The 21,080-nt window shown below is 32.7% G+C and overlaps 1 protein-coding gene across 1 annotated transcript; it reads right to left on the minus strand.

The window, feature by feature from the left end:
- Window positions 1-403: 403 nt before the first annotated feature.
- On the minus strand, window positions 404-9,545 carry LOC148307447 (uncharacterized). The gene is made up of 3 exons (XM_088263464.1): window positions 9,442-9,545; window positions 1,835-5,686; window positions 404-556 (listed from the first exon to the last, which is right to left on the minus strand). The coding sequence occupies exons 1-3, from the start codon at window positions 9,512-9,514 to the stop codon at window positions 543-545; spliced, it is 3,939 nt and encodes a 1,312-aa protein (XP_088119590.1). The 5' UTR covers window positions 9,515-9,545; the 3' UTR covers window positions 404-542.
- Window positions 9,546-21,080: the final 11,535 nt, after the last annotated feature.

The raw sequence follows: 21,080 nt of genomic DNA on the forward strand, positions 1-21,080 counted from the left end.
AATTTCCTATACTTATGTATGACTTCCATATAAAATTTGGCATACAAATGAGATGGATCATGTATGACTTATAAGATTTGAGTAGTGCTATTGTCAATCATAGTAAAATGGTGAATGTTACACGTCTTTAAAATGATCACTTTTTACCAGCCTATGATAGATAAGTGTAAGCCCTGTAAATGCCCATACTTCCATATTCTTCACCTTCTATGTAGAGATTTCAAAAATGTAAAAAAATATAGTATTTTAACCTTGACAAAAATCTATGCAGTCGAATTCTATGGTCTAATAAATGTCAATCATGCTTTTACAGTCCCCTTTCTTAACTGACACTTTTTTAACAAACAAATAATGCAAGGTGGTATATGAAAATAAGTATTTTATTAAAATGAAACACATTAAAGGATTTTTCAGTTTTTTTTTTAATTATAAAAGTGTATAAATATTATCACATTACAAACTTATCAACTAAAACTCGTTTCAAGTTATCAAAAATAAGCGCCCGCGGAATTTGTGTTTAGTTTGTCTTTTTAATGGTGATCTCATCTGCCATAACCTGTAAAATAACATAATATAATTATAGTATTTTGTATTGGAAAACGAAAAGGTGCTTAGATATGGTGTGTATGGATTTAAAATCGTCTCTGTGAATTGACCTTTCTATACGAAATACGATATTATTTCACCTCCGTAGTGTAATGGTCAAAATGTTCGGCTACCGTGCTGGAGGTCCCGGGTTCGATTGTCAAGGTGATTTTTAATCTCATATTTATTTAATATCTAAGTGGAAAGGAGCGCAGAACTGAACACCTTGCCTTCATACAATTAACAATTGCGTTGCTACGATACAGTGCCTTATGCACCATCGGTTGTGCGGACAAGATTATGGTTTTTAAAAGAGAAGAATGCAGATCTGAATGTGAAATATTGGTAAACGGAGAGATTCTGGAACAGGTAGATGATTTCGAGTATTTGGGTAGTATGTTTTCTAGGGATGGAAAGATTGATAAAGATATAGAAAGGAGAGTGAATGCTGGGAACAAAGTGAACGGTGCACTGAAATCAGTTATAGCAAATAAAAACCTATCAGCGGAAGCTAAACTGGCAGTGCACAACGGAGTCCTGGTTCCAACTCTAATGTATGGAAGTGAAACATGGAGTTGGCAAAAGAAGGATGAAAGTAGACTGAATGCAGTCGAAATGCGATCTCTCAGAAGAATGTGTAACAAAACGATGTATGATAGATGTGCGAATAGTGAAATAAGGAAGGAATGCAAAGCTGAGATAAGCATTATCGATAAAATTAAGAAAGGTGTGTTGAGATGGTTTGGACATGTAGAACGAATGAGTGAGGAAAGAACGGTAAAACAAATTTATGAGGCGAATGTTAGCGGGAAAAGAAGCAGAGGAAGACCGAGAAAAACATGGCACGATCAGGTATGCCAAATACTTGAAAGTGGTCAGGTTAAGAGTCGTAACAATCGGCGGGTATGTATGAGGAGATGCATGAACGTGGAAGAATATTTGCAAGGACAGAGTGGTGTGGCGCTCTATTCTCTCTGCCTACCCCTGCGGGGAAGCGGCGTGATGGTTAGTTAGTTAGTTTTAGGTTGTGCGGATAAGGTTTAAAAGAAAGAAATAGGATAAAAGATTTAGTTGACGAACTATTTCAACTTATTGAAGCACAAATAATTAACAACCGAGTGATTTAAAAGCGGAATTTAAAAATAAGAAAAATAGCAAGGATTTCCACAAAATGGAAAACGTCAACAGTTTTTTTTATTTCACTCGGAAGTGTACTTTAACAAATAGTCTTTTAATAGGATTTTTTTACCTGAATGCGCTACAGAACCAGCGCTGGCCGTGGCATGTGAGGTGGCAATACTGCCACCGAAGAGTCCACCTCCTAAGCCTAAGGAGCCTGCGTGGCTGGAGGAAGCAGCGTGGCTTCCTGCACCAGCACCAGCGCCAGTAACGCCCAATCCGATTCCCTTCAGCAGTCCAATCACTCCACCGATTCCAGACGGGTTTTTCGATCCATAGCCCGTGGCTCCGTCAGCTCCACCATATCCCCCCGTTGCACCGGCACCTGACACTGCTCCCGCTCCAGCATATGATCCTGAAATACCTCCAGATCCCCCTAAATGAGCACCGCCGTCATGTGACGAGCCGCAACTCTGGCAGTCGGAACTATGATCACTTCCTTGCAAATTACTTCCTTTAACGTGCGTTAGATCACCGCCCTGATGCAGAGAACCCGATGAGGCACCAGCTCCTGATGCCGATCCCGCGTATGCTCCTGGGTGGTTTGGAGCTGGTCCAGTCGCAGTTATGACTCCGGGAGCACCTCCGAATTTTCCATCATAATACTGATTTTTATTATCGACGGTTTCGGTTACTTTAACAGTACTCGCATGTGGTGCACTTGTAATTTCTCCATCTTTAACAGCATATCCTGGCTTCTCTTGATTTCCTAAAATTCCGGGTGCTCCACCAAAGCTACCTGTATATTTTCCGGAACTTATTCCACCATCGTGTTTATGGGTATTGCCCGAAGCGCCAATACCATAGCCACCACTACCAGATCCATGCTGTCCAGTTGTCTGCGATCCATAACTGTTATCTTTATGTACTGTGCTTCCGAGGTAAAGACCTGTTCCGATAGCTCCACTTCCGGAAGTTGAATGTGATCCCACTCCACTTCCACCGAAATCATTATTATATGAACCATCATTTTTATTTGTTGCATGAGTTACTTTCATACCAAGAATGCCATGAGAATGAGGTTTAGAGTCGTACTGTCCTTCGAAATTTGATCCTCCGTATGTGGACGATCCTGCTCCACTATTGGCATTAGTATTCGAGAGTTGTGCACCAAAATTGGAATTTGATTGATAATCATGATTACCAGAATTGGCATTATTAGTGTTAATTCCAGCTGAAATCCCGAAACCAGTAGTTTGAGTAACTGATCCAGGTTTTTTAACAGCATATCCTTCTGTTTCTTGATTTCCTAATATACCTGGTGCTCCTCCAAAACTTCCCGTGTATTTGCCAGGTTGTGAGGATTGTGGTTTGTAACTAGGAGAAATACCAGTTGTTCCCGTAGAATGTGTTACCGAGCCAACATTGGATACTCCCACAGGTCCCCCAGCAATAACACCGTTACCATACCCCGTTACACCGGAATGAGACGGTGCGAGAATTCCTGGAGCTCCTCCAAATGATCCCGAATATTTCCCTGTTTGAGTTGTTTGACCACTCACTGTATGGCCACTTGATATTCCTTTGGATCCTGATATACCAGCGTCAATGCCAATAACTCCAATACTAGGCTTATTTGAAATTGGGACTTCTTTATAAGATGTTCCTCCAATGTAAGCTCCATTCGATGGTCCACTGGCACCAATACCAAATGCACTGGAATCCTGTACGCCATAGCCAGAACTTCCATAGCCACTGCCGCCTTTGACGCCAGACACTCCATATTCAAGACCAGCTTGTCCACCACTTGGGCCTGAAATTGGAGCTCCAACGTCATAAGAAGAGGGCCCCGAGTAGGATCCTCCCTGCGCTGATGCTCCTGACGTACCAACCCCGAATCCAACACCAGATCCACTGGGGGCAGAGCCAAATGATCCTGTAAATTTACCAGGTTGCTCGCCACCTGAAGGTCCTGTTGCTACAACCCCCCCGTAATTATTTGCATTTGTTCCGGACAAACCGATGTCAAGTCCTACACCAGAAGACTGTTCTCCAGTAATGAGAACACCATTTGTTGTAGATCCCGCGGTGCCACCATAAGCACCTGATGCAGTCAAACCGGATGTACCAGATACTCCAAATCCTCCAGAATTTCCAGTGTATTTTCCTGGTTTAATGGCACCAGTTCCGTGACTTCCATGAGTTCCGTGATGATTTGTATTAGATCCGGAAAATCCAACACCAATGTCACTTGATCCTGAAGTTACGCTGCTGCCGTGGTGAGTATTTCCCTTTGTTAATCCAACTTCGAAATTAATTCCTCCCAAACCAGATGAAACGGTACTTCCTTGATTAGTTTTCTTTGTTCCATAATACCCAGTATCAATTCCACCAGAACCACTAGAACCAGAAGATAAGCTACTTCCGTAGGAAGAACCTTTGGATCCATACAATCCAGAATCATAACTAATCCCACCCGTGTTACTGCTTCCGTAATTATTCCCCTTTGACCCAGACAATCCGATGCCCAATGTAATTTTATCGGAATCTGGTGAGGTGCTTCCATAATTACTTCCCTTCGATCCAGAATAACCAGTTTCGGTTCCAACACCAGTTGAACCTGAAGAAAAGCTACTTCCATGGTGAGTATTTCCATGCGCTCCAGATAAACCAATGTCAAAACCGACTCCACCTGTACCCGATGACAAGGTGCTTCCATGATTATTTCCTTTAGATCCAGAATGACCAGCTTCAATTCCAACACCACTAGAACCTGAAGACAAACTGCTACCATGGTGAGTATTTCCATGTACTCCAGATAATCCAATATCAAAACCAACTCCGCTTGTACCCGATGACAAGGTGCTTCCATGGCTATTTCCTTTAGATCCAGAATAACCAGATTCAATTCCAACACCACTAGAACCTGAAGATAAACTGCTACCGTGGTGAGTATTTCCATGTGATCCAGACAAACCAGCATCAAAACCAACTCCACCTGCGCCTAGTGATAAGGTACTTCCATGATTACTTCCCTGTGATCCAGAATATCCAGCATCAATACCTAATCCACTAGAACCTGAAGATAAGCTACTGCCGTGAGTATTTCCTTTTGAGCCTGTCAAACCAACGTCGAAGCTCAGTCCACCGGAACCGGATGATAAGGTACTTCCGTAACCACTTCCTTTGGAGCCAGAATACCCGGAGTCAACACCAAAACCGCCGGAACCTGGCGACAAGCTACTTCCTTGAGTATTTCCTTTAGTGCCTGAAAATCCAACATCAGTGTTGATTCCGCCAGAACTTTGATGTATTCCATGGACGGATACATCATTATGAGCAGAAGAAGATCCAATTCCACCATAAGAAGGTGCACCACCTGTGTTAAGTGGTGATATTTCACTTCCGTATGCTGGAACAGTCGCGTGAGATAATTTAGATCCGGTTATAGATCCGCCTCCCAAACCGGCCCCGGCTCCAAACGTTGCTCCGCTTCCAGAACCTGAATATCCTCCATGTCCGGCTCCTGAGTCGGCTCCGTTTCCAGCTCCAGACAAAGTCCCACTCCCGGCTCCAGAGAGAGCACCATTACCGGCTCCAGGGTATGCCCCATTCCCGGCTCCAGAAGTTCCTCCGCTCCCGGCTCCAGAGTATGCTCCATTTCCGGCTCCAGAAGTTCCTCCGCTTCCCGCTCCGGAGTATGCTCCACTTCCGGCACCAGCAAATGCCATACTTCCCGCGAATGATCCACTTCCGGCATTGTTCGATCCTCCATTGCCTATCCCTCCCAGTGCCCCGCTTGCTGCGCCAGAGTAGCCGCCGGGAGGAGTTCCCGATCCGCCGAAACTGAAGCTACCTGCTTTGGAAGCTGAGTAACTAGAAGCACTAGATTCTGAGAAGCTTCCAGACCCTGAAAAGGTTCCTGGTTTGATACCTCCATGACCTCCATGAGAAAGGAGACCTTCTAATGACGATAATATACCTGAAAGAGAAATTGTAAATTAGTTTTCATCACAGAAGTCCTTATATCATATGTTATTTGGTTACGAACATAATTTTTATTCATGTTATCCAGCTTAAAACTGTGTAGCTAATTTTATTAAATTTTTATACTTTTTTTCTCGCAACCCTTTTACTGTAGTAAGTAAAAACATTCGTTAGTGCGTATTTGACCTATGCTTTGTGCTCCTTTGTACCCTGATGTTGGAAGTATTAACAATCAATTAATGAAAAAAATTTAAGCATATTATTTTGTGCTGTATTATATGATTTTTTTTCAATCATTGTGAACCTATACATAAATGAATATAAGCAAAAAAACCATACATATAATTCAATATAAACTATAATATGTAAGAATGTACACTATTTTTTAAAACAAAACGAAGAAAAAAGTTTGAATATTTAAATTTAAATAAAAATAAGTTAAGGATGTAAGAAAACGTGGTATAATTGATAAGTAACAAATAATTATTATTCAAATCAGTAATCGAAGGAAACTTGGGACGCGTTAAAGCACAATTACACACAATATAATGTATATGTAACGATTTTTCTAAAATATCTTGTGCAATAATAATTGCGTAATGTTATTGTTGTTCCTGAAGCGGACATTGTGTATTTGTTCCACAATAATTGATCGCATGTTTAAAAAATATTTACATCCACTGGAAGTTGTCTACATTTCATATTAATTCTATGCATGTGAATGCGAAGAAGAAAAAAACTTGTTTTCTTTGCTCGTGGGTTTTTCAAATATTTTTATACCCGTGTATAATCTTGTTGGGGATGGTCAAGGGCACGCTGTGAATCAGGTGTCGCGAACTAGATGTATTTGGTTTATGTATAAGCATGTTTGACATTTACACAATACAATATCTTTCTGCGTCTCGCTTTTTTAAACCCACTGCTCATTTTATATTTCCTAGCTAAAATTACAAATGTTGGAAACACATCGCCCACTCCTTTCAAGAACGTCATAAATCAAAAATTGTCAATTTTCGGAATGCCTAGAAAATGTACTACTCCCCAGAAAAAGAGGCATATTTTTAACTTTATATTTACCCGCTACAGGGCAGAAAGTGTTGTTTTCGAAGAAAATGGATTATTTAATAATTTTTTTAAATATACTTAATATTTTTCAAATGTAGAAAAAACCTTCAGGTTTTACCCAAAAAGATCTGTTGCACAGTAAAAAGTTCAATAAGTGGCTTGATATTTATTATTAATACATTGTAATATATTTTTAAACTTTAAAAACGTTCTCCTGAAAAATCAAGTTTTTTGATTTATGACGTTCTTGAAAGGAGTGAGCGATATATTATAACCATTAAAAATATTTCATCAATATATTAATAATACCAACGACTTTTTTTTTCATTTAAATTTGGAAAAAATATAAAAAGTGTGACTCGATTTAAAACTTATCAAAACTAAAAAATGTCACATTTATTTCAACGTGTTACACAATAAAAGGTTTTTATTCCCCTTAAATCAGTGGGAGAAGACAATGGATTAGGCACGTTTAACAATGCAGATTTTTTTTGGGCGGAGTTTGACATTTGGCGAACACGGTCAAATAAATCATAAAGAACTTTATCGCATACATAATTTATACGTAGGTACCTCTCTTCTCAGATAAAATATATGCATTGTAATTCTCAATATCTATGCTTATTTATGTTCCGTGTTTAAATTCCCAGAATGAATAAATTAAATACATAACATATTACATTTTTATTTATCTATGACATGACCGAGAACGTTGAAAAAGATTTTTCGCGAGGTGAAGAATTGCCTAATAAAATATTATTTATTATGCTTTAACAAGCCTATACAACCAGTTCAGTTAGTATACAAATCTATGCGATTAAATTATGAATTATTTATTTCTTTAAACAGGATCTTGAATATTATCTTCTAATAAGTATGCAGTATAACATGTAAAGCTAGCGCGATGGATGTATTTGTTCTTGTTGTATTTTTATAGCTATTAATTTATTGTAGGAATTAAACCTACCTACTTGTTTTGTTCAAATCTATGTATAATATAATTTATATTTGAAGCACTAACTTTGTTTAAAATCAATATTTTTTTATAACTTAATTAATTATAACATAATCACTATAATTATTACATGATTAAGATATATATATATATATATATATATATATATATATATATATATATATATATATATATATATATATATATATATATATACATATATATATATATATATTATTACTTTATACTTATTTTATTATTACTTAATCACTATTTTATTATAACTTGATTATAATGTCTACCGGTTTCGAAGCTACCCGCTTCTGTATTGTACTGTACTGTACTGTATTCTGTAGACTGATTAATACTGATCAACAGTATTGATCAACAGGATTAATCGGTCTTGATAAAGAAGCGGTTAGCTTCGAAACCGGTAGAGATTATAATTAAGTTATAATAAAATATTTATAGCGATTTTTAAACAATGTTAAAATTTAATTATACTATCTATGTATTATGTTTAAAAAACAGGTAAATCATTTCGTTCGATTAATACCTTACCGATATACTACATGTATGTACTATTGTACATGAATGTACAATGAATTACATTTCTAACAGTATATGTAGCCAAAATATGATATACTGTTCAGATTTTAAGGTATCTGAGTGTTATCAACGTAAAATTTGATTTCTGTTTGAATTATACACTCAAATTAATATTTTTAAAAATTCAAATTATTTTGCAAATTTAACTAATTTATTGTGAGAGTATTTCCATTTATGTATATTGTTAAAATTGCCTATTTAAACAGCCTTTTTTCTACTTTTATCAGTAGCATTTATGGTTAAATCATTTCATACCTATTTCTAATAATGAGCCGCTCAGGGTCATAGAAATAGTATGAAATATAAATATTTGTGTGAATAATAAAAACACAAATATTTCTCTTTAAAAAAATAATTATCCAGTTATTATGAAATAATTTTAGTAAATATATGCTTTTAACATTTATAAAGATTGCTTTAAGCTCAGATGAATTTGGAAAAACATAAATAATCATATAACAAAACAACAAAAAAACATTGTTGAATTATAATATTTCGTGAGCAAAAAAAAACTTTAATTTGATATATGAAATACACATCAATTGATGTATTGAAAAATACATACATATAAGAAAATGATTGGTTAAAGAAAAAGCTAATATTGTTTTCTTTTAAAAAAAAAGATAAATGTTTGTGTTTTTATCACATGCACAAAACTTTCAATTTTATTATATTTTCAGGAGCCTAAGCGATCATTAAAAAAATATGAATTAAATTATGGTGGAGTTGGTTAGCAGACAATGTTTGTTATTATGTAATAAATACATTTTAGATACATTTGCACAATAAACACTAAATAACAACCTGTGTGTCCTATTTAATGCGTATGCTTTCTATACCTTTATATATATATATATATATATATATATATATATATATATATATATATATATATATATATACATATATATATATATATATATATATATATATATATATATATATTTATATAAATATATATATATATATATATATATATATATATATATATATATATATATATATATCTTAATCATGTAAAACTTGGTAATGTTACTGATCCGTTAAATTCCCCAATAAAATTAAATTAAACGCCAAAAATTCAACCCCACGCAAAAAATTGTATTGTTTTTTTTACATACCCCCTTTAAATCCATGTGGGGAGCCACTTGTCAAAGAAAACAATGTTAGAACAAGCACACCAACACCTTTCATCTTATTGCACTACAATTAAAATGATAGCGAGATCTCGTCGGCGTCTCCTTATATACTGCAACCGGCCGTCGCGGATTCTGTTAGTGGACTTCTTGTACGGGCTTTCTGACTTAGCGAGAAATGCAATGAGATCACCCCAAGTACTTAGTATCGACTAACATTGTTCTGAACGTAATCATTAATAAATAATTTGGAGTCGAGTAACCCGGAGCTACGACCTGTTAAATTTCATCTGAAATGGTAACTACTAACGAGATATATATTTGTCACTAACCAGTTCTGTGACATTAAGAAATTATGAGATAAACAATAGGCATATTTAAGTGCCTCGTTCTCTGGATAAAAATAAATATTTACTCATTTATAAATATATATATTTTTTAATCTCGATAGAGACGCCATCGCTTACAATCGAAGCTATGAAAGTGAAAAAAGGAAGTAAAAAATTAACTATTGTAATATCTCAAAATATGTATATAATATAATAATATTTTAGAGAGAAAATGGTTTTAAAGCTGTAAATCAAAAAATTTCCCATAAGTTTAGTTATTGCCTTATTCAGTAAAAATGTGCCTAATGGGTGGTTACTTTTCGGTCCCTCGATCATATGATGTTTATTGAATTTTCTCGGTTTTTATTTCTTTCTAGAAATTGTCAAAAATATTGGGAACTAGTAATACAAAATCAAATTTTGGTACTATTGGCGCAATAAGCTTAAGCTTAAAAGAGCTTTAAGCTAAGCTAAGCTTTAAAATAAAAGCAGCAAATAGCTATAAAAGGGTATAATTCAAACTATCCGTAAAGTCAAACATGAAAAGACATGAGATAATGTATTTATTTCTATAAATCAATAGCTTTTATTGTATAAACATAAATATTCTACCTGTAAAATATATTAAAAAATGTAAATATATTCAAAAAATAATATTCTACCTGTTTTCATAATATAATCTAACGTACTATCAAGGTGATGTCTCGTTCTTGATAACGATGAACTAATAATAATTTCTAAGTATTTGTAACAAAACATAAGACTGGTAACGTTTTTTTTTATTATCAAATTATAAGAAATCCAATCAAATCATGTTCAAAAGTAGGTACAAAACACAATGTTCGTTGAGGTTTTAAAATTAAAAGTAGGTCTGGTATTTTTTTGTAATTATATTGACGAATCGAAAAATACATACATATATTTTTTTGTGCGTTTAGATTTTATAAGATCAGGTCTAATTTAATTGAATGCCTTGAATTTTGAAGGTATTGTATAACATTATTTTGAAATATAGATTTATTTAAAACCAAACTTGATTATTAAATTATCACTTTTGTTTTTAGCTCCTCTGAGCATTGATTTATTTCCAATTGTATTCAATAAATAATAGGTTTATTTATAAATGAAGATATATTTAAAATTTCAAATTGAATATTAGATTCTTTTCATTGTCAGGATATTTGAGGCCGAGTGATTGCTACAAAAATCTAGCTAAAGTCCTTGATTGCTACAACTGATAAATAAATTAAGAATAAAAGTATACATCCTCACTATCCTAAACAAAAAAGTTTGAAAAACGAAAAAATGACCTTTCTAGTTTGATGTAAGGTTTTTAATTGATTTAAAATTAGTTTTAAAATTATCAATTTACAACAAAAAAGGTACCTAACCTATGCTTGGTTTTAGTCGTAAATAACACAAAATAAGAATGCGGTATCCTAAAAACGCGTGTTGACATTGTATAAAAACATATACAATATAATGGATCATGTTCATGATGTGTTATTATTGGCTAATAAATAAATATGAAAAATCACAAGACAATGGGTAACATTCTTATTAAAATCTGTAGAGAAGTACGGAAGATATGAAGGTTTAAACTTAAAATATTTTAATAAAACGAAAAACGGACACCGCAATACGTCATAAAATTTTACGTTATCGGGTTTGTTATGGGGCGTATCCCTTTATGTATCTGTTTAAAGAGCTGTAATAGTAGTAGTGTGAATTTGTTTCTGTGACGTCATTCGTTACCAACTTACGATAACAACGTTTTTACGAAGGCAAATTTTGCAAAAGAAAATTAATAATGAAAATATTGATTATATCGGCTGTTATAAACACAAAAGGAGTCTAACACAATCCTTTATAGGTTGAGTATGTTAAATTAGATATATTATTAGATTAAAACCAATATTTTTAGCTTTTCCACTTTATTTTTATTTGACCAGCGACCGGGTTTCGTCGTTACCGACATCATCAGAAAAAATATTGGTTGTAACTAATATTATATTAAAATGCAATTCCATCACGAAGTGTCAGTGGATAATATAAATCTATTAAATTAGATATTCTTCCCGAGTGATAATACTCTTATATTCTCTCTCTCTCTCTTATCTTTAAAATAATAAGTAAATAACCTTTGACTTTTGTACAAGTATGCATAGGTGACAGATGAATCACAACATAATACGTGTTTCTTAACACGATATCATTAAAATTTTACTAATGAAAGTAGTTTTTCTATTAAGTTGCTTGATTTTAAGAAGTTCTCAGTATGTTGTCTTTTCTGATAAATAGCAGTACAAGATGCATTATTTAATTTCCTCCGATGTATGATAATACTTTAATATTCCCCGTACACATAATATTCCATAAATACCTGAGGTCACGCCAAAAGAAGGTTGTTTTTGAGAATCTGGTTTTCCCGAGAACCTTTGTTATACCCACACATAATATGATACTTCTCCTTGAACCGATTATGACGATACCTAATAAAAGCTCTCGATTTTTGCGCTGTCAAAAAAGACAACAAAGTAAAAAGGCTCCATCAAAATCCTCATGGAAATAAACATTGCTTTTAGATTGCTAATTATTACTCTATAATTATCAGTCATTAATGTTTCTATACTCCCATAAAATTAAACAAGCAAATATATTGTTTGGTGCATCAAAAAATATAATACACATAAAAAGGTATCCATTGAAAATCGTTCTGTTGTTGAAAAATCCTGAATTTTGTTTCGATGATGAAATACACTAAATAATATTTTATTTAATATATAATAATTATATATGATACGTTTTATATGGAATAGTATTCCTGAATCATATGATCAAAACAATAATGACACAAAACGCAAGTTTTTTTTTCCTCTTTAAGTTCTACATACGAGCATTCATGTGATCTATCTTTTTCTAGTATGACCTTTATAAAAAGTAGAATGAGAAATGTTTGATTGATGAGAATCTGGAATTTTTCCGAAAAACTATCCGCCTCCATAGTGTGATGATCAGTACGCTCGGCTACCGTCCTGGGTTCGATTCCCAGGGAGGATCAAATAAATATATGTGATTTTTTCACTATAATACTTATTCAATAGTACTCTCTGATCACCTTTCTTTCATGTGTTAACAATCAAGATAACACTGCGTTTATATGATGCAGTGCCCTATGCACCATTGGGTGCGGATGAGGGTTTGAAGATATACAAACCTGACTACACAAATTTTGTAACGAAATGCAAAGCCATAGTTCACATTTAGTGTCTATTAAATATGACGTTTTATTGCAGATAGATATAGTTTAATTAAAACATAAAACCACAAATAAATTTTATGAGGTTAATTTACAATGTATCTACCCATATAGTTTTAAGTTTAAGAAATTTATCTCTCAAAAGATATCTCATTATACTGTGGATGTTTGTCCCTGTTGGCGAATGTGTTTGACGATCACAGACTTAGACAATGAGAACATTACAAAAATATAATCTATTGCTTAACCCTATTTTTTTTATTATTTTGTAAACTAGCTACAAGGAAAAAGCTTTCGACAGCCCGCATATGTCTTCTCTTTGGAGCATGGAAATATATGGAGTTCCTGTCAAAATTGTGGCCATTATCAGGGCGCTTCACACTAACAGCGAATGCTGCGTTAGAATAGATGATGTGTGCAGTGAACCATTTGAATCTCTCTAGCTACATACATTGACAACAGATAAATAAATCCATATAGCTTAATCAGGAAAAATATCAAATTTAAAAGTATGATTTCATTTCAGCCTTAAATTTACATAGATATTTCTTCCGTCGGGGAATTGTGTTTTAGATTTATTGGCTCGCTAAGATAAAATTCCAACCTCTTTTATGAGCAGATAATTAATTCCTGTTAATTAAACACATTTTATTGTTGGCATGCAAACTTTACAGGTATAAATACGTCAAGAAATATTAGAGACGTATATAGTGCAATGCCAACAATGGTAGGAGCTAATTAATGCTGACATACAAGACAGGATCACCATAAATATGTGTTAGGCTTAAAATGTATCACTTTGTATTATACATGAAAAATGCACTTATATATTTTTTCCAGTAATTAACTTATATGATTAATTCCAAACAACTTAATAAATAAATGTTTACGTATGACAAACAACGACATATTTTTGCACGAATTCATGATTTCCTTTAAAATATGACCTTATAATGCAAAGTCCAATCATAAAAAGATATTATGACGGTTTTCACCCTTAACCATTATATTTTGAGTTTAACTATCGGTGCTCAACAAGTCGCTAACTCCTTTCAACAACGTCATATATCAAAAAACTTGATTATTCAGGAGATCGTTTTTAAAGTTTAAGAATATAATCAAATGTATTAAAAATAAATATCAAACCACTTTTAGAACTTTTTACTGTGCAACAAATCATTTTAGGTAAAACCTTTAGGGCTTTTTCTCCATTTGAAATATATTACTAAATTGAACAATACTTTTATTCAAAATGCAAAAACAACACTTTCTACCCCGTAGCGGGTAAATATTAATTTAAATATATGTCGCTTTTGCTGGGATATAGTACATTTTCTGGACATTCCGAATACACGCACAACTGAAAATTGACGATTTTTGACATATCTATGACGTTGTTGAAAGGAGTGAGCGATATGTGTAAGACTTAAAATGTATTACTTTGTAATATGTATGAAAAATGCATTTATAAATTTTTTTCAGTAATTAACTTAAATGATTAATTCCCAATACCTTAATAAATATTTACGAATGACAAATAACGACATATTTTTGAGCGAATTCATGATTTCCTTTGAAATTTGACCTTGTAACGCAAAGTCCAACCATCAAAAGACATTATGATGGTTTTTACCTCCTGAATCCCATCCTTAACCATACGATGGTTTTGAGTTAAATTACCGGTGCTCAACATGTGTCAAAAACTCCAGAGTGAACTGCATTCGTTAAACATAGCAAAATTTTCAACATTTCATAAATTTGTTAGATCAGATTCTTTGATTTAGGAGCGAAACGTATTTGATGGGATACATATGACGTCAGAAGCGCTCAGGGTGGAAAACAGTACTGCTACACGGGAAAGGAAATGTAGTAAAAGAATATACGCAATTACTAGGGGTTGCATACACATATTTGTACAAGCCAAAAAAATGGTTAATAATTAATGCAAATATAAAAATATTTAGGTACCCATGCACATGGATGTATTTAAATATGTAAGTACATATTATAAATAATTTTAAAGAAACTAAACGATAAAAAGAAAAAAGAAAACAAATATTGTGAGCTTTTTAAATAGGATTGATTTTAAGTCTACACTAAGGAAGATTTTCAATATTAAAAAAAAAAAACATGTTAACAAAACAAAAGGTTGTGTGTAATAAATCTACTACTTTATTCTCCCATACACTGCAAATAAATAAATAGAATTTTTTAACATTATAAATTTCCGTTAAGTGCCCCGGAGACGTTCAATAAAATTGATAATCTTTACATTTTTACGTCACTGTTGCATACCAATGCACATTAGTATCGAAAAGTGACGTTTTAATGACAATACCCATTTTAACTGAAAAAATTACTGACCTTGCAAGTGCTTTACACATCATTCGTTTATCGTTACTTTTTTAAGATGTTATGAGCAACGAAATATTTAGATTTAATATATTTTTAAAACGTATCCTACTGATTTCGCGGTATTTATAATTTTATTTTATTTTATTGTTCGGGAATTGTACAGCTTTACATATAAAAAAATGATATAATAAACAATAGTTACATTAACAATAATAAACATTACATTACATTAACAAAAATAGTTACGTTAAAAAAAGCCAATTAAACGATTCCACATTTATGTTATAATAACTATTAAAAAACATTCAGAGATTAAAAAAGATTCAGAGATTATTCGAGTTTCAGATATTCAAAGATTCAGAGATATAGAGAAACATTCAGAGATTATAATGAATACTAAGATTTTTTCTTCTGCGCTTCAACAGTCAACAGATCACATTCATAAAGCGGAAATTATTGTGGATTACATAATAAACAGCAATTACTCTACGTTAAAACAAGTGTTAAATCTTTACCTATTCGTAAGTACCTCCAATAGTATTTCACAATGAATTCACGTTATCCAGTGCGTGGTAATGATTTTATTGTGACGTCTCTGGCGATCCAATTACGCGGAGATGAGTAGTTAGTAATTACAAGATAATGTAGGCATAGGTAATCAAACTTCCCAAGGCGTGTCTAGTAATTACAAATAGGTCGAAAACATACCTTTGTACGAGGGGGGGGGCAAAAAGTTCGCGGAATGGCGGGGTTGGCGAGGGTGAGTTTACTCATCCAGGTAGGCGCTAATTGAGTGACTCATTGTTAGTATATATACCAAGTTTCAGCCTAATCGGGTCATTAGCTTTTGAGTTATCAACGAGTAAACAAGTCAATCGGGAAGAAACTAGCCACTATGGAGAAAATTGAATATCGCGTCGTCATTAAGTTTCTTACCAAACAAGGAAAGACACCTCAAACCATTTTTCACGAGATGTTAGCTGTTTATGGGAACTCCGCTCTTAGGAAAACTATGATTTATAAATGGCACGCCCTTTTCAAACAAGGGAGGGACTCCATTGAAGACGACCCCCGACCTAGACGGCCGATTGAGGCTACCACGCCAGAAATAATAGAAAAAGTTGAAAAACTTGTATTGGAAGATACCCGGCTAAAGAAAAAATAGCTTGTAACATTAGTTGGAGTATCAGAAACAACCATTTTAAACATCCTACATCAACACCTTGGCATGACTAAAGTCTGTGCAAGATTTCCGGGACCTTTTTAATTTTAAAAAAATCCTGTACAAAATGCATTACGACAGATAATATTTATACTTAAAATAAACAAATATTGTCGAGTCCGTTTGAAAATTATTAATAAATAAATTGAAGAAAACAAACGGTAGTTCATTTTATTAACCATTCGATTTTCTATTTATATTCCATTTAAAAAAAAATAAGCTAAATATCAAAACAAATTTATCAAGAAAAAATGTGTATTATTCCATTTTTCTATAGTCAGAAATATCTTCTACTAGTAAAAATATTGTTTTTTTTTATTTAATATATCTTTATGAAAAAAGGTCACCCTTTTACCAGCAAAGAATAATTTTCAAAAAAATTGCATTTTTTGTGTAACATCTGAGGTGAGGTAAATTATAATGATTATTATGTGGTTTTTCAAAAAATATGATACTTAGGTATATGTAGTATATTAAAAATATTTGTTTCTTTCTTCCTGAAAAGTATATATGCAATGTAAAAATCGATGTCATGATCTTTTTCATGCGTGTTCAACTTTACTACTTTCATTGAAAATTGATCTATAACATTAGGAAACTCGAAAAAACGCAATTTTTTTGTTCAGTTAGTGGGTATTTTGACAACACGGTATGTGTCCGGATGTCCTCTTAAAGGTTGATATTTTCCAACAAGCGTGTTTTCTTCAACGGAAATGCGGTATAAAAAAAAACTTGTTACTTAGAATAATTTTATAATATAAAATCATTCATTACATTTAATCGTGGACTTGTAACATGATTTTCAAATAATAAGGATTTTCCGATAAATTTGCTTAATCGTGATTACTGATGTCCCGATGTCACGTGTAGGCGGAGTGCAAATAGGACGTATTATTTCAAATTATCATTAAATCGTCTTCTATGAGGTATCATTATTGATTAAAACACATTATTATCCACACAGTACATTAAGTTATGTTGGCTCGCCAGCTAAAGGAGGCCACGGGTACTTTTTTGTGAATTGGCAAAAGAAGGATGAAAATATAGTGAATGCCGTTGAAATGCCTTCCTTCAGATGAATGTGAGGAAAAATTGTTGTATGACAGGTTTAAAAATGAAGATATTAAAAAAGGAATATAAGGCTGAACTAAGGGTACTTAAAAATATTTTTTTTAAATCTTTAAATTGGTATGGCTATGAAGAGCGAATGGATAACGAGAGAATGACCAAGAAAGTATATTTGGCAAATGTGAACAGGTGAACAGAATAGCCAAAAAAACTTAGTACGACCAGAACAAGCAGAACCTAAAAACTGGTTGTATCATCTGCACTTCTTCACTTCAAACCCTTATCCGCACCTCAATGGTGCATGGGGCACTGCATCATATCAATGCAGTGTTATCTTGATCGTTAACACATGAAGGAAAGGTGATCAGCCCTCCGCTTCAGGCACCAATCCAGGGTAAAATTGAAAAAATATTACAGTGAAAAAATCACTTATATGTATTTAAAAATGTAAAATAATCGAATTATCACGATATCATTCATAACCGTTCAAAATGATAACATATTAACTCTTACGAAGAATCTTTAGCCTTCCATAAATTATCTTCACTTAGTAAACGTAGGAATATATCAGACTTATGTTTTTTGTATAAAGTTATAAATAGTATGACTGAGAGCCCTTATCTTCTCGAGCAGATACCTTTTCACTGTTCAATTAGAATCAATAGACATAGTCATACCTTTTATAATCCAGCACCAACAAAGAACTATTCAAAAAATTCCTTTATTTATCGAAGTTGTGGGAAATTTAATGAATGTTGTACCCACCTTGATATGTTCTACTCCAATCTTTCAAAATTTAAAGCTAAATTGTTCGAAATCTTATAAACCTAAAAAAGTAATTCTATTCCCTGTCCTTTCCTTTTCTTCTTTTCCTATCACTGCCATCTCCTTTTCTCTTTATCCCATCCTTGTCTCATGTCTCTTCCTTTATATAGACCTCTCTTATGTATAGTTGTGAAGAACTATAATTGGTACTCATGATTTTATTTTTTGTATTCTGTATGTATCATATATTGTAACTGTTGTTCTTCCTTCCAATAAAAAAAAACATTAAATACATACACAATATTTTGAGTGGCTAAATTTTCTCTGCGATTTTACTCCAAGATTTTATTAATATCTCGAGATAAATGAAGATTTTTTTTAGCAAAGAATATGCTTTACTTTTGTGTACCTTCAATTTTTAACTACAGACGTCTAGCCCAAAGTTTTTTTGAAAAAGATAAGTGTTTCTCTCACTTGAAATATTAACAACTAAAGAAATTTGAGTAATGTGGTAGTCAATTATACGCAGAATGGTAATTGTTATTACCAGCCAATGTCAAGTCAGCAGCAATGTTATGTATACCCTCAAGTTTGTGTAAGTTGGACACTGCTTATTTGTATTTGTGCTAGAGGTAAAGTTAGTAGATATATTATAGTAATAAGTTAATAAAAAAAAACAAGTGGAAATGTGAATGAAAATAATATGCTTTTTATAATAATTGAACTTTGGATTAGACGCATTAAATGTAAAGTTCATTCCAATTATAAGATCAGTCAGCTGTCAAATTACTTGCAATAATGCATGATTTCCTTAAAATCCTGTCCTTGGTTGGTATTAAAACGCTTTAAGTATACCTACATATGTATGTTGTAATCTATAATATGTTTTATACTTGATTTTGTTTCAATATATCTATATAAATACCGCAATTACAAGAATTACGTTGTTTACATGAATTACCTCGTTGTTTGATGTGAAGATTAGTGAGACAAATTCAATAGTTAGGAAGTAATCGATGGAATTATCGATTTTTCAAATACGGCCCATGTCACAATGGATCATTTGCAGACGGGAGGAATATCTAATTTAACATACTCAACCTATAAATGATTGCATTAGACTCGTTTTGTGTTTATAACAGCCAATATAATTAATATTTTCATTCATCATTTTCTTTTGGAAAATTCGCCTTCGTAAAAACGTTGTTTTCGTAAGTTGGTAATGAATGACGTCACAGAAACGATGGACTTATTTTAATATTGGTGGATTTGCTAAATTATTGGCGGGTCTATTTGTTGATGTCTATGGTTCAACCTCCCCCCCACTTCTCATATTTGTAAAACACAAATGGTTGTTGTTAATTGGTAAACAAACAATCCACACTACTCATATTACAGCTCTATAAACCATAGACAATAAAATAGACGGAAATTTGATGACGTATGCGGACGCACGTTTTTCGTTTTATTCAAATATCTAAAGTGTAAACCTTAATATCTCCCAAACTTCTCTACAGATCTCTAAGAATGTTTCCGATAGTCTTGTGATTTTTCATAATAATTTATTAGCCATTAATCACACATCGTGAAATTTATCCATTGTTTATGTATCTGTTTTTTGTTTTTTTGTTTTTTAATCTGTTTTAATTTATTTTATTTATTTATCTGTTAACCTGTAAATCAAATTAGCGTGTTATTCATAGATTATTGTAAATGTTTTTATGAATATTATTATCACCAAGCAGAAGATGTATAAACATTATAATTTCCTGGAATATCCATGACAATAAAATGAATATAATAGTACACCAGTGGTCAACAACATTGCTGCCAATGCGCGTGTGACTGGAAAAATATTGAATGAAGCTTCATATAATATTTAATACATACATAAATAGCTATTTAGAGTAGAATTTTAAAGAAATGTAGAATTTTCAGTAACATTACTTCAACCATATATATTTGTTTACTCAAGAAAGTTTATTTTAGTTTAACATATATTAGATCAGGTATGCCAAATACTTGAAAGTGGTCAGGTTAGAAGTCGTAACAATCGGCGGGTATGTATGAAGAGATGCATGAACGTGGAAGAGGCGAAGAATGTTTGCAAGGACAGAGTGGTGTGGCGCTCTATTCTCTCTGCCTACCCCTGCGGGGAAGCGGCGTGATGGTAAGTTAGTTTTTTTTTATATATTAGATCCAAAAAATACCAAAATCACCTTACAACTATTGAAAAAAAACATCGTCTTTTACTTTAAAAGTTTTCATTCAGTTAGTATCAATAATATTGAAAATGAAAATGGTTGGGTTTTAAAAGTAATAGAAAGATATAAATTTCATCCACGGTAATATTATTTTGCGTATATTGAAATTTATTTTAATTTTAATAAATATATCATTAGTATTAAAAAAAAATAAGCTAACAAAATATCTATTAATATAATATAATATATAAGCTGCTATTTCTCTGGAGAAAAAAATTCGATCAATTGATAAATTACGTTATATTATTATGTTAAATAAAATTTAATAATGACACAATATACAGGCTTGTCTGCATGTGGGATAGTAAGGATAGGGAAGGTAAATGTGAAAAATACATAACGAACACCCAGACCAATTAAAA

The sequence above is a fragment of the Brachycentrus maculatus genome, unplaced genomic scaffold (genome assembly GCF_059751285.1).
Source record: "Brachycentrus maculatus isolate JH-2025_06_01 unplaced genomic scaffold, ASM5975128v1 h1tg000199l, whole genome shotgun sequence".
NCBI classification, from domain to species: Eukaryota; Metazoa; Arthropoda; class Insecta; order Trichoptera; family Brachycentridae; genus Brachycentrus; species Brachycentrus maculatus.

What these genes read in the sequence shown, in the direction of transcription:
- LOC148307447 (XM_088263464.1), bottom strand. Translation starts at nt 9,514, where the DNA reads ATGAAAGGTGTTGGTGTGCTTGTTCTAACATTGTTTTCTTTGACAAGT. An exon ending in CCCACATGGATTTAAAGGGG is followed by an intron (nt 5,687 to 9,441) that starts GTATGTAAAAAA and finishes TTTCTCTTTCAG; the next exon opens with GTATATTATCGTCATTAGAA.